At 35.8% G+C, this 13,902-nt stretch overlaps 1 protein-coding gene across 1 annotated transcript; it reads right to left on the minus strand.

Annotated features, from left to right (window-relative positions):
* Positions 1–11,226: 11,226 nt before the first annotated feature.
* On the minus strand, positions 11,227–12,138 carry LOC113928689 (olfactory receptor 14A16-like). Its single transcript, XM_027604592.1, has one exon. It carries the CDS (start codon positions 12,136–12,138, stop codon positions 11,227–11,229), a length of 912 nt encoding a protein of 303 aa, XP_027460393.1.
* Between the last annotated feature and the right edge of the window lie 1,764 nt (positions 12,139–13,902).

The following is a 13,902-nucleotide window of genomic DNA, read 5'->3' on the forward strand; positions in this document are numbered from 1 at the left end:
TTCCAGCTCTATTACAAAGCTGTCATCATCAAGACAGTATGGTACTGGCACAAAAACAGAAACATAGATCAATGGAACAGAATCGAGAGCCCAGAAATGGACCCTCAACTCTAGGTCAACTCATCTTTGACAAAGCAGGAAAGAATGTCCAGTGGAAAAAAGACAGTCTCTTCAACAAATGGTGTTGGGAAAATTAGACAGCCACATGCAGAAGAATGAAACTGGACCATTTCCTTACACCACACACAAAAATAGACTCCAAATGGTTGAAAGACCTAAACGTGAGACAGGAGTCCGTCAAAATCCTAAAGGAGAACCATGTAGCAACCTCTTCGACCTCAGCCGCAGCAACGTCTTCCTAGAAACATCGCCAAAGGCAAGGGAAGCCAGGGCAAAAATGAACTATTGGGATTTCATCAAGATAAAAAGCTTTTGCACGGCAAAAGAAACAGTCCACAAAACCAAAAGACAACCGACAGAATGGGAGAAAATATTTGCAAATGACATATCAGATAAAGGGCTAGTATCCAAAATCTATATAGAACATATCAAACTCAACACCCAAAGAACAAATAATCCAATCAGGAAATGGGCAGAAGTCATGAACAGACATTTTTCCAAAGAAGACATCCAAATGGCCAACAGGCACATGAAAAAGTGCTCAACATCGCTCGGCATCAGGGAATTCCAAATCAAAACCTCAATGAGATACCACCTCACACCCGTCAGAATGGCTAAAATTAACAAGTCAGGGAACGACAGATGTTGGCGGGGATGTGGAGAAAGAGGAACCCTCCTACACTGTTGGTGGGAATGCAAGCTGGTGCAGCCACTCTGGGAAACAGTATGGAGGTTCCTCAAACAGTTGAAATTAGAGCTACCATTCGATCCAGCAATTGAACTACTGGGTATTTACCCCAAAGATACAAATGTAGGGACCCGAAGGGGTACCTGCACCCCAATGTTTACAGCAGCAATGTTCACAATAGCCAAACTGTGGAAAGAGCCAAGATGCCCATCAACAGATGAATGGATAAAGAAGAAGTGGTATATATACACAATGGAATATTATGCAGCCATCAAAAGGAATGAGACCTTGCCATTTGCAACGACGTAGATGGAACTGGAGGGTGTTATGCTGAGTGAAATAAGTCAATCAGAGAAAGACATGTATCATATGGCCTCACGGATTGAGGAATTCTTAATCTCAGGAAACAAACTGAGTTTTGCTGGAGTAGTTGGGGGTGGGAGGGTTGGGGTGGCTGGGTGATAGACTTTGGGGAAGGTATGTGCTACGGTGAGCGCTGTGAATTGTGCAAGACTGTTGAATCAGAGATATGTACTTCTGAAACAAATAACGCAACATATTTTAAGAAAAAAGAAAAAGAAGAAGATAGCAGGAGAGGAAGAATGAAGGGGAGTACGTCAGAGGGGTGACGAACCATGAAAGATGATGGACTCTGAAAAACAAACTAAGGGTTCTAGAGGGGAGGAGGGTAGGGGGATGGGTTATCCCGGTGATGGGTATTGAGGAGGGCACGTTCTGCATGGAGCACTGCGTGTTATGAACAAACAATGAATCATGGAACACTGCATCAAAAACTAATGATGCAATATATGGTGATTAACATAACAATAAAAAATTTAAAAAAAAAGAATGCCACTGATTTCTGTGCATCGATTCTATATCCGGCCACTTGGCTGAATTCCTTTATGAGTTCAAGCAGTTTTGGGGTGGAGACTTTTGAGTTTTCCACATAAAATATCATATCATCTACAAAGAGTGTGAGTTTGACTTCCTTTTTGCCGATTTGGATGCCTTTGATTTCTTTCTGTTGTCTGATTGCTGTGACTAGAATTCTATAGTATGTTGAAGAGCAGCGGTGATAGTGGACATCCTTGCCACGTTCCTGACCTTAGGGGGAAAGCTCTCAGTTTTTCCCCATTGAGAATGATATTTGCTGTGGGATTTTCATAGATGGCTTTTATGTTATTGAGGTATGTACCCTCTATGCCTATACTCAGAAGAGTTTTGATCAAGAAAGGATGCTGTACTTTGTCAAATGCTTTTTCTGCATTTATTGAGAGGATCATATGATTCTTCTACTTTCTTTTGTTAATGTATTGTATCACGTTGTTTGATTTACGGATGTTGAACCAACCTTGCAGCCCAGGGATAAATCTCACTTGGTCGTGGTTAATAATGATTTAAGGGACAGTTGTATCCTATTGGCTAGTATTTTGGTGAGAACTTTTGCATCCATGTTCATCAAAGGATATTGGTCTGTAAGTCTCCATTTTGATGGGGTCTTTGTCTGGTTTGGTGATCAAGGTAATGGTGGCCTCATAAAACGAGTTTGGAAGTTTTCCTTCCATTTCTATTTTTTGGAACAGTTTCAGAATAATAGGTATTAATTCTTGAAATGTTTGGTAGAATTCTCCTGGGAAGCCATCTGGCCCTCAGCTTTAGTTTGTTGGGAGATTTTTGTTGACTGTTTCTAAATCCTTAGTGGTTATACATCTGTTCACATTTTCTATTTCTTCCTGGTTCAATTTTGGTAGTTGATACATCTCTAGGAATACATCCATTTCTTCCAGGTTATCCAATTTGCTGGCATATAGTTGCTTATAGTATGTTCTTATAATTGTTTGTATTTCTGTGGTGTTGGTTGTGATCTCTACTCTTTCATTAATCATTTTGTTGAATTGGGTCATTTCACTTTTCTTTTTGATAAGTCTGGTTAGGAGTTTATCAATCTTGTTAATTCTTTCAAATAATGAGGTCCTACTTTCATTGATCTGTTCTGCTGTTCTTTTGGTTTCTATTTCATTGATTTCTGTTGTAATCTTTATTATTTCTCTTCTCCTGCTGGGTTTAGGCTATATTTATTGTTCTTTCTCCAGCTCATTATGTGTAGTGTTAGGTTGTGTATTTGAGACCTTTCTTGTTTCTTGAGAAAGGCATTCATTGTGAAACACTTTCTTCTTAGGAGTGCCTTTGCTGCATCCCAAAGATTTTGAACAGTTGTGTTTTCATTTTCATTGGTTTCCATGGATTTTTTAAATTCTTCTTTAATTTCCTGGTTGACCCATTCATTCTTTAGTAGGATGCTCTTAACCTCCATGTATTTGAGTTCGTTCCAACTTTCCTCTTGTGATTGAGTTCCAGTTTCAAAGCATTGTGGTCTGAAAATATGCCGGGAATGATACCAATCATTTGGTATCAGTTGAGACCTGATTTGTGACCTAGGATGTGATCTATTCTGGAGAATGTTCCATGGGCACTAGAGAAGAATGTGTATTCCGTTGCTTTGGGTTGGAATGTTCTGAATATGTCTGTGAAGTCCATTTGGTCCAGTGTGTCATTTAAAGTTTTATTTCCTTGTTGATCTTTTGCTTAGATGATCTGTCCATTTCAGTCAGGGGTTTGTTAAAGCCCCCTTTGTTATTGTATTGTTGTCAATGTGTTTCTTTGCTTTTGTTATTAATTGCCTTATATAATTGGCTGCTCCCATGTTCAGGGCATAGATATTTACAATTGTTAGATCTTCTTTTTGGCTAGACCCTTTAAGAAGGATATAATGTCCTTCCTCATCTCTTATTACAGTGTTTGGTTTAAAATCTAAATTGTCTGATATAAGGATTACCACCCCAGATTTCTTTTGGTATCCATTAACATGGTAAATGGTTTTCCACCCTCTCACTTTCAATCTGGGGGTGTCTTTTGGTCTAATATGAGTCTCTTACAGACAGTGTATTGATGCATATTGTTTTTTATCCAATCTGATAGCCTGTCTTTTGATTGGGGTATTTAGCTGATTTACATTCAGGGTAACTATGGAAAATATGAATTTAGTGCCACTGTGTTGCCTATAAGATGACTGTTACTGTATATTGTCTGTGATCCTTTCTGGATTATGTTGCTTTTAGGCTCTCTCTTTGCTTAGAGGACCCCTTTCAATATTTCTTGTAGGGTTGGTTTCATGCTTGCAAATCCCTTTAATTTTTGTTTGTCCTGGAAGATTTTATCTCTCCTTCTATTTTCAATGACAGCCTAGCTGGATATAGTATTCTTGGCTGCATCTTTTTTTCTTATTTAGTGTTCTGAATATATCATGCCTGTCCTTTCTGGCCTGCCAGGCCTCTGTGGATAGGTCTGTTGCCAATCTAATGTTTCTACCATTGTAGGTTACATATCTCTTCTCCCAAGCTGCTTTCAGGATTTTCTCTTTGTCTCTGAGACTCGTAAGTTTTACTATTAGATGTCGGTGTGTTGACCTATTTTTATTGATTTTGCGCGGGTTTCTCTGTGCCACCTGAATTTTGCTGTGTGTTTCCTTCCCCAAATTAGGGAAGTTCTCTGCTATAATTTGCTCCAATATAACTTCTGCCCCTCTTTCTCTTTCTTCTTCTTCTGGGATCCCAATTATTCCAATGTCGTTTAATCTTATGATATCGCTTATCTCTTGAATTCTGCCCTCTTGATCCAGTAGTTGTTTAACTCTCTTTTTCTCAACTTCTTTATTTCCCATCATTTGGTCTTCTATATCACTGGTGCTCACTTCTGCCTCATTTATCCTAGCCCTTAGTGCACACATTTTTTATTGTACCTCATTAATGGCCTTTTTGATTTCGACTTGGTTAGATTTTAGTTCTTTTATTCCTCCAGAAAGGGTTTCTCTAACATCTTCCATGCTTTTTTCAAGCCCAGCTAGTATCTTTAAAATCATCATTCTGAACTCTAGGGACAAAATTGTAATAATGTTCGTATTGATTAGGTCCCTGGCAGTCGGTACTACCTCTTGTTCTTTTTGTTGAGGTGATTTTTTTTCCCTCTTGTCATTTTGTCCAGAGGAGAATAGATGAATGAGAGAACAAAATGCTAGCAGGGTAATAACATCCCCAGCAAGTATACTCTAAAAAATCAGAAAAGACCTGAAACTGGGAGAAAAAAGAGAAAAAAGGGAAAGAAAGGAAAAAGAAAAAGAAAAAGAAAACGATAAAAACAAACAAAAACAGAACAAAACAAAACAAAACAAAAAAACAGAATATGATCATATATGATCCGGCTGGGGCATAAATCACTGCCTCACACTAGATTTTGTGTGTATTTTGGTCTGTTAGAAGAAAGTACCTCCTAAAATTTTAAAGAAAGAAAACTTATATGTGTACAAAAATTAGGGTTGATATGATGAAGGGACGGAATATGAGTTTAAAGATGAAAATTATAAAATATTTTATAAAAGGTGTTGATAAAGATGTCGTTTGAGAAAAATAAAGAGGAGGATTTAAAAAAAATTAAAAGAAAAAAAAGGAGAGAATGTGATCAGGCAGGAGACTAGAACAAAGCCATACACTAGAGATTTAGGGTACATTTTGATCTGTTAGAAGAAACTGTGTCTCAAAATTTTAAAGAGAGAAAACATATATATATATATATATATATATATATATATATATGTATGTATATGCAAAAAATAATGGTATCTACTATGAAAGGATAGAATATGACTCTAAAAATGAAAAATAAAATGTTTTTTTAAAGGAATTGATAACTTATTGGTTGAAAAAGGGAAAAGAAAAAAAAGACAGTTAAAAAAATTAACTTTGAAAGACTAAAGGATCATGGTTAAAAAGCCATGGATAATATGTGCAGTATTCCCCTAGCTCTGGAGTTCTGCTGTTCTCATTGATCGGTAATCCTAGTCTTGGCTGGCTGTTCTTGCTGATCTTCTGGGAGACGGGCCTGTTGCCATGGTTCCCAGATGTCTTTTTCAGAGGCTGAATTGCCCCACCCTTGCCTGGTCTGGCCTAAATAATCTGCTCGGCCGATGTATGTGTGTGTGTGTGTATATTTATCTTCTTTATCCATTTATCAGCCAGTAGACACTTAAACTGTTTCCATAATTTGACAACTGTACATAATGCTGTTAAAAACATTGGGGTTCATGTATCCCTTTGAATTGGTGTTTTCACATTCTATGGGTAATTACCTTTCAGTGCAATTGCTGGGTTATAGGGTAGTTCTATTTTTAATCTTTTGAGGAAACTCCATACTGTTTCCCAGAGTGGCAGCAGCAATTCGCATTCCCACCAACAGTGCAAAAGTGTTCCCCCTTCTCAGAATCCTTGCCAACATCTGTTGCTTCCTGAGATTTTAATTTTAACCATCCTGACTGGTGTGAGGTATGGATTTCCCTGATGCAGAGTGACGTTAAGCATTTTTTCATGTGTCTGTTGCCCACTTGTATGTCTTCTTTGGAGAAAATCTGTTCATGTCTTCAGATGATTTCTTAACTGAGTTATTTGTTTGTTGGGTGTTGAGTTTAATAAATTCTTTATAGATTTTGGATACCAGCCCTTTATCAGATATGTCATTTGAAAATATCTTATCCCATTCTGTAGGTTGCCTTTTAGTTTTGTTGATTGTTTTCTTCACTGTGTTTTGTTTTATTTATTTTGTTTTATTTTATTTTATTTTATTTTTTTATTTTATTTTATTTTATCTTATTGATGGTTTGTTTACCATGCAAAAGCTTCTCATTTTTGGTGTAGTTCCAAAGTTTGTTTTTGTTTTTGTCCTCTTCCCTTAGGAGACATTTCTAAGAAAGTGTTGCTAAGGACAATGTCAAAGAAACAAATGCTGCTACTGCAGGAGGGGAAGAATGAAGGGGTGGAAATCGGAGGGAGAGACGAACCATGAGAGACTATGGACTCTGAAAAACAAACTGAGGGTTCTAGAGGGGAGTGGGGTGGGGGGATGGGTTAGCCTGGTGATGGGTATTAAAGAGGGCACATTCTGCATGGAACACTGGGTGTTATACGCAAATAATGAATCATGGAACACTACATCAAAAACTAATGATGTAATGTATGGTGATTAACATAACATAATAATAAAAAAAGAAACAAATGCTCATGTTTTGTTCCAGGTGTTTTATGGTTTCAGGTGTCACATTTAGGTCTTTAATCCATTTTGAGCTTATTTTTTTGTAGGATGTAAAAGAAAAGTGGTCCAGTTTCATTCTTTTGCATGTAACTCTCCAGTTTTGCTAACATCATTTGTTGAAAAGCTGTCTTTCCCCCATTGTATATTCTTGCATCCCCTGTGGTAGATTATTTGACCATAAAAACATGGGTTTATTTCTGAGCTTTCTATTCTGTTCCATTGATCTATGTGTCTGTTTTCGTGTCAGTAACATAGTGTTTTGATTACCAGAGCTTTGCAGTATATCTCTAAACTAAATATTACTAAAGTAATTGGAATATATTTATTTGTGAAGCATTTAACACTTAAATATATATGTGTACTTAAAACATTATAGTCAATTTCAAGTAATAGATACATAGCTATAAAATTATTTTATGTTGATAAAATAACATTGTATAGTGACCATATTTTATTTCCTAAAAAGTTTTACTGATTTATTCCCTTAAATTGACATTCTTAATGTAAAACTTAAGAAAAGGATTTTTTTCACAAGTTAGTGTACTTGGGGAAATCTTCCTAGGAAGATGAATGAGATGAATGAAACAATATAAGAAGGAATATATTCTGAGGCATATTATTAACCTGATTATTGCTGTAGACAAATGGACCTCGATGACTCTGAGGACATTCTCAGGAACATGAAATATGATCTTCAGAAATATTTTCTGAATACATGAAGAACAGATTTTTCCAGTTTCTCTTATTTCCCACTGGTTTTCCAAGAAGAGAGTTAACTCTTTCACAGCCAGGCATTAAGTCCTCCTTGAAGGAAAACCAATGATACAATGTTTCAGAAATCCTAAAGCAGAAAATAAGAGCTCAAGATGTAGAAAAAAGGGTTTATCAGAGCTCATCTGTGCTCAGTTGACCTGAAATGACAGCCAACAAGGAAGCCTAGGTCAACAAGATATGAGAATTGGCATAGAGATTTCACATACCTACAATATTTGTTGGCATGTTTAGATTTTTTTTTTTGTATGACACAACTTAAAATTTATTTAAAACTTAAAACTTTATTCTGGTGTATGGTTTCATGAGTTGTAACACCTGGTGAAGTAACCACTACCACAGTGAAGACACAGGACATTTCTATCAAACAAATGTTCCCTCATACTGCCTCTCTGTAGTCAGATCATCTTCCTCAAATCCAACCTTGCCATTTGGTGATCTGCTCTCCATCTCAGCATATTTGCAATTGCAGCATGCCATAAGTGAATTCATATAGTATGCAAAATTTTTAGACTGACTTTTAACTTGTCTCTATGTTTTGAGTTTTGCCCAAATTTTTGTTTATGTTAATACTTTCATAATTTTATCTCAAAATAGTATTTCAATATACATATTAACCACATTCTTTCTTTTCCATCTTTTAGTCAATCAGGAACAATATTATTTTGTACAACAAAGACAACAAAGGTTAGCAGTTAGATATTTATTACAGGGCTGAGATAATTGTTGTTTTCCAATTTTATATAAATATCAAAAAATAAAACTTGCAAAAACTGTTGGATGGTGTGAGAATAATATCCAAATATGTCTTTAGTTATTACAGAAAAACATGCTTGTCAAGAATAGATGGTTATAGTGCTAGTTACTAGCTAACTGACTTAAGATTCATTTCTTAACATTTATTGATTCCAGTTTTTCGTATAAAAATCAATAATATTTTGGGGTGCCTGGGTGGTTCAGTCATTGGGCATCTGCCTTCGGCTCAGGTCGTGATCCCAGGGTCCTGGGATCGAGCCCCACATCGGGCTTCCTGCTCAGCAGGAAGCCTGCTTCTCCCTCTCCCACTCCCCCTGCTTGTGTTTCCTCTGTGTGTGTGTCTTTCTTGATCAAATAAATAAATAAAATCTTTTAAAAAATCAGTAGTATTTACCTTGTAGAATTTCTGTTCAGAGATACAGGAAATAATAGGCAAAATCACTTGCAGCATTTAGACCTATAGTCAGGCATATCATCATCATCATCATGCTCCTCATCATCACCATCATCAAGTTCACTGTTCCAAGAGTAGAGCAAACTGGCATCACATCACTTCCAATTTTATTAGTAATTTGAAAAAGTAAAGAAGAAACTTAGAGTTATAGACTAATGAGTAGAAAAGAAATAAACAGTCAAATGATAGAGAAATTATGCCACAATTTATTTTAAATCTGCAAAACAAAAATTTTAAGCGAAAAGGAAAACAAACATGAGGGAAATGAGATGGATAGAAAGAAGATAGATTGCAAGAATTTCAAGGATGTGATGATAGTAGGAATAATTAAAGGGAAAGTTAATGGACTAAAAGCCAAAATCATTTAAAAGAAAGTTGATTACCATGCAAATATATTCACATACAGAAGTAAACCAGGAGTACATTTAAACCAATAAAAAAGAAATTTAATATTAAAATAAGCATAAAGAGAACTAAATTTAGAAATAAATGAAAAAAAGAATATTAAATATTAGAAAGTAAATTAAAATTTACTTTCAATTTCTTGGAACATTAATTAAATTTCTACATCAATTTCTGTGAAACATAAAAGTTACAAATAGGGGGCGCCTGGGTGGCTCAGTTGGTTAAGTGACTGCCTTCGGCTCGGGTCATGATCCTGGAGTCCCAGGATCAAGTCCCGCATCAGGCTCCCTGCTCAGCAGGGAGTCTGCTTCTGCCTCTGACCCTCTCTCCTCTCGTGTTCTCTCTCTCATTCTCTCTCTCTCAGATAAATAAATAAAATCTTTTTAAAAAAGTTACAAATAGTAGTGCAGGAACAAAATATGGTATCTTCTATTAATTATCCTGTTCCTGGATATGTAAGAATAACATTCTTTTAATTCTGTGTGGACTGCATAGTGAGAATTGCCTCCTTTGTAAACTAATCTCATTAATTTTAAAAATATCACTGTGTGATTTCCAATGACATTTGTTAACAATATACTGTGCCTATAAAATCTTCTAAAGACTTTTATAATTGGAATATTTACAAGTCAGATATTGTGGGATTAATTATCTAAGAAATGAATTAAAATGAGCTTTTAAAATTTTCTTGCCAACCCAAATAAATAAAAGAAAAATAATAGGGTTGCCTGGGTGGCTCAGTTGTTTCAGCATCTGATTCTTGGTTTTGGCACTGGTCTTAATCTCAGGGTCATTATATCAAGCCCTGAATCAGGCTCCACACTCAGCAGGGAATCTGCTTTGGGATGCTCTCTTACCCTCTCTCCCTCTGCCACTCTACCTGCTCACATTCTGTCTCTCTCAAAATAAATTAAAAAATAACAGAAAGAAAGAAAGGGAGAAGAAAGAAAGAAAGAAAGAAAGAAAGAAAGAAAGAAAGAAAGAAAGAAAGAAAGAAAGCAAGCGAGCAAATTTTGAATACATTACTCATTGTTAATAACTATTGCAAGAGTAAACTAAAAAAAAAAAAAACAAATCACAATCTGGAATTATAATAAAATATGTAAAATTTGAAATATTTTCAAGCGAGAATTAAACCAGTGCTGATTAGAAATGAAAAACAATATTACTTTATACCAGTGGCCTATTGCTGTAAACACAATGATTAAAACACTTCCACTGAGTTGGAAATTGCCAAGACACTCCACTGACTCAAGCACATTTGTCCTTATAAATATAGCATCCTAGGGCGCCTGGGTGGCTCAGATGGTTAAGCATCTGCCTTCGGCTCAGGTCATGATCCCAGGGTCCTGGGATCAAGTCCCGCATCAGGCTCCCTGCTCCTTGGGAACCTGCTTCTCCCTCTACTTCTCTCTCTCTCTCTCTCTCCCTCTCCCTCTGTCTCTCATGAATAAATAAATAAAATCTTTAAAAAAATATATAGCATCCTATGTAACAGCACCAATGATACAATAGGTATCTAATAACTTAAGAACAATTTTATAAACCAAATAATTTGAAATTATTTGTAACTGTATTTGAAAGTGTTTGTATTTGTGATTATCAACTTAATTGTATAAACCAATAATTTGATACATATTACTGAGTATCAGAGTCATTGATATTTTTTTAAGATTTTATTTATTTGAGAGAGAGAGAATGAGAGAGAGCACGAGAGGGAAGAGGGTCAGAGGGAGAAGCAGACTCCCTGCTGAGCAGGGAGCCTGATGTGGGACTCGATCCCGGGACTCCAGGATCATGACCTGAGCCAAAGGCAGTCGCTTAACCAACTGAGCCACCCAGGCGCCCAGAGTCATTGATATTTTGAATGTTTATATATTTGGTGTCATTTTTAACCAAAAATTTTTCCAAGGGCCACCTTCATATCCTTGTTTCTCAGGCTGTAAATGACAGGATTCAGGCTGGGAGGTAACAGAGAATAAAACACAGGCATAAGGAGGTTCAGTGATGATGGGGATTTTGAGGCTGAACCTAAATATGCAATATATCCGGAAGAGAGGAACAAGGTTACCACAGTGAGATGGGGCATGCAGGTGGAGAAGGTTTTAAACCTGCCTTGTGAAGAAGGAATTCTTAAGACAGTGGACACAATATAAATATAGGAAGCAACCATGAAAGTAAAGCAAACAAACAAAAAAACCGAACTAATAATAATAAACACATATTCTAGAATTTGCTCCCCAGAACAAGCAAGCATGAGCAATGATGGAATGTCACAGAAAAATTGATGCACTATGTTTGGCCCACAGAAATGGACAGAAAATGTGCCTCCTACATGAATGGATCCATAGAGACACCCACTGAACCACGATGCTCTCACCATCTGCACACAGGCACCTCTATTCATGATGGCCTCATAGAGCAGAGGACAGCAGATGGCTGCATAGCGATCATAGGACATCACCAGAAGGAGGGCAAACTCTGTGCCAGCAAAGAAAACAACAAGGAAAACCTGTGAGGCGCATCCCACAAAGGAGATGGAATGGCTGTTGGTCAGAGAGTTCATGACAGATTTGGGGACAGTGACAGAGATGTAACAGATATCAATCAAAGACAAATTTTTCAGGAAGAAGTACATGGGGGTTTGGAGATGCTGGTCAATGGTGGTGAGGGTGATAATGAGGAGGTTCCCCATCAGTGCCGCCAGGTAAACCAGGGAGAAGAATGCAGCATAAAGTCTCTGTAGCACCTGATCATCAGGGAATCCCATGAGCAAGAATTCTGTTATTAGGGTCACATTCATTAATTTCTCAGGCATGATGAATTTTTTCCTTTTTTTTTTTTGAAACATAAGAAAATTTTCTTGAATCTTCAGACTCTGTCTCCTTTTGTTGGTTCTGTTATTCACTAATTGTGAAGTTACTCTTGGGGTAAAGCATATCTTGCAAACTACAATTTCTTCAATACATGTAGAAAACAATTATATTAAGATAGTCATTAAAACAGATTAGAATATTTTTCATGTGATAGACTAAAGTTTATGCACAAAATAGACAAATATTACTTCACATATCCATAAATGGGGGATTTTTGACTTTGCTGGAATAGGTTAAAAAGTAGCAAGGGAATTTGGAATAAGATAGTGTAGTTTGTTTCCTCATTCTTGGAAAATTGCTTTAGTTCAATGTGAATTGTGATCTTGGTATATTTGAAGACTCAGTATGGATAACTAAAAGGTTATTTCTGCCATTAATTCTCTATCCTCTTATAGCAGATAAGTGGGGAGGGAAAACATGATTAGAGCTAAAAATCGTCTTTGTATTTTTTTCTGTGACAATGATAAAGTCTAAGATAATTTACATCTTCCATGTAATCAGGGTTACATTAAAGTCACTAATGTTTATACAAAGCTTTAATAACATCCTATGTGATCTTTATTTTAAAAGAATAAAATCCTAGGAATATTTATGTATTATATATTATGATTTATGTATTTTTCTTTAATAAGGACACATGTCTCTTATGTAATTAATAAACAAAATTAAAATACAGTGCTATCTTATTTTACTGAGTGAACATCAAATGCAAACAAGTGGAATAAATTTACCTACTTAGACATAACAAGAGAGGAATGACACTGGGAAGCCTATAGTAGATGCATAGAGGTTTGGAAAAAATTCACTTACCTAATAAGGATCAACTTTCCCTAATTATAAGAGTCAATTATTTAAATACCATGGAAGTTTAAGGTAAAATGAACTTAATGAAGGATACTTTCTCACATCAGAAGAAAAGTTGAAAACTTGGATCTATTGTCCAACAGGATAAAAAAATCCTGTTTAAAAATTGCTATTGGTCTGGTTTCCAGTGTGTTGCTGAATGGCAGTCATCTCTCCAACTGTCAAGCACAGGTTCAAAGGGTACTTATATGGTCTTGCGTTTTTGTGCGGGTTTACAAGTGACTAATTAGAATGAGAGATAATTAAATTCATTAACCATGAGTTCTGATGCTGTCTTTTGTTGTCATCATAGACGACATGAAGTCAGAAGTGCAAAGAATTAGGTCTATGTTGAGATATTTTTTTCTTTTGTTACCCAGTAGGGTTACCTAGCATGAGAACTTCTAATTAATAACAAGAACACTTATAATAGATTTTTGTGAAACTTTACATTTTTATGTAATGGATTGATTTTAATTTATAAACCCATGTTTGAACAAAAGCAGATAGGCTTGTCTCTTTTCTTTGCTAATTATTTTGATTTTTTAAAATATCTGTCATAAGCAGGATATCATTCCTTATATCATATAAAATATTTAAGTTAAAGTTAATGGAGAAACTTAAATTTCCTTTTTCATCTCTACTCCTGTTTTCTTTCCCTGGGGGGAAAGGGATTTTTTTTTCATTTTTTGCATTTTCCTGTGTAATTATTTTGTGAATTTTCCTGTGTATTTAAAATATACAATGGCAAAAAGCATATAAATCAAGAGAGTGAGATCTTACTATGTTTTTTCTACCAACTTATTTTTTGTTATTATGTTATGTTAATCACCACGCATTACATCATT

The sequence above is a fragment of the Zalophus californianus genome, chromosome 5 (assembly GCF_009762305.2).
Source record: "Zalophus californianus isolate mZalCal1 chromosome 5, mZalCal1.pri.v2, whole genome shotgun sequence".
Classification (NCBI taxonomy): Eukaryota; Metazoa; Chordata; class Mammalia; order Carnivora; family Otariidae; genus Zalophus; species Zalophus californianus.

Excerpts from the sequence above, each read along its gene's own strand:
- LOC113928689 (XM_027604592.1), bottom strand. The coding sequence starts at position 12,138 with ATGAATGTGACCCTAATAACAGAATTCTTGCTCATGGGATTCCCTGAT.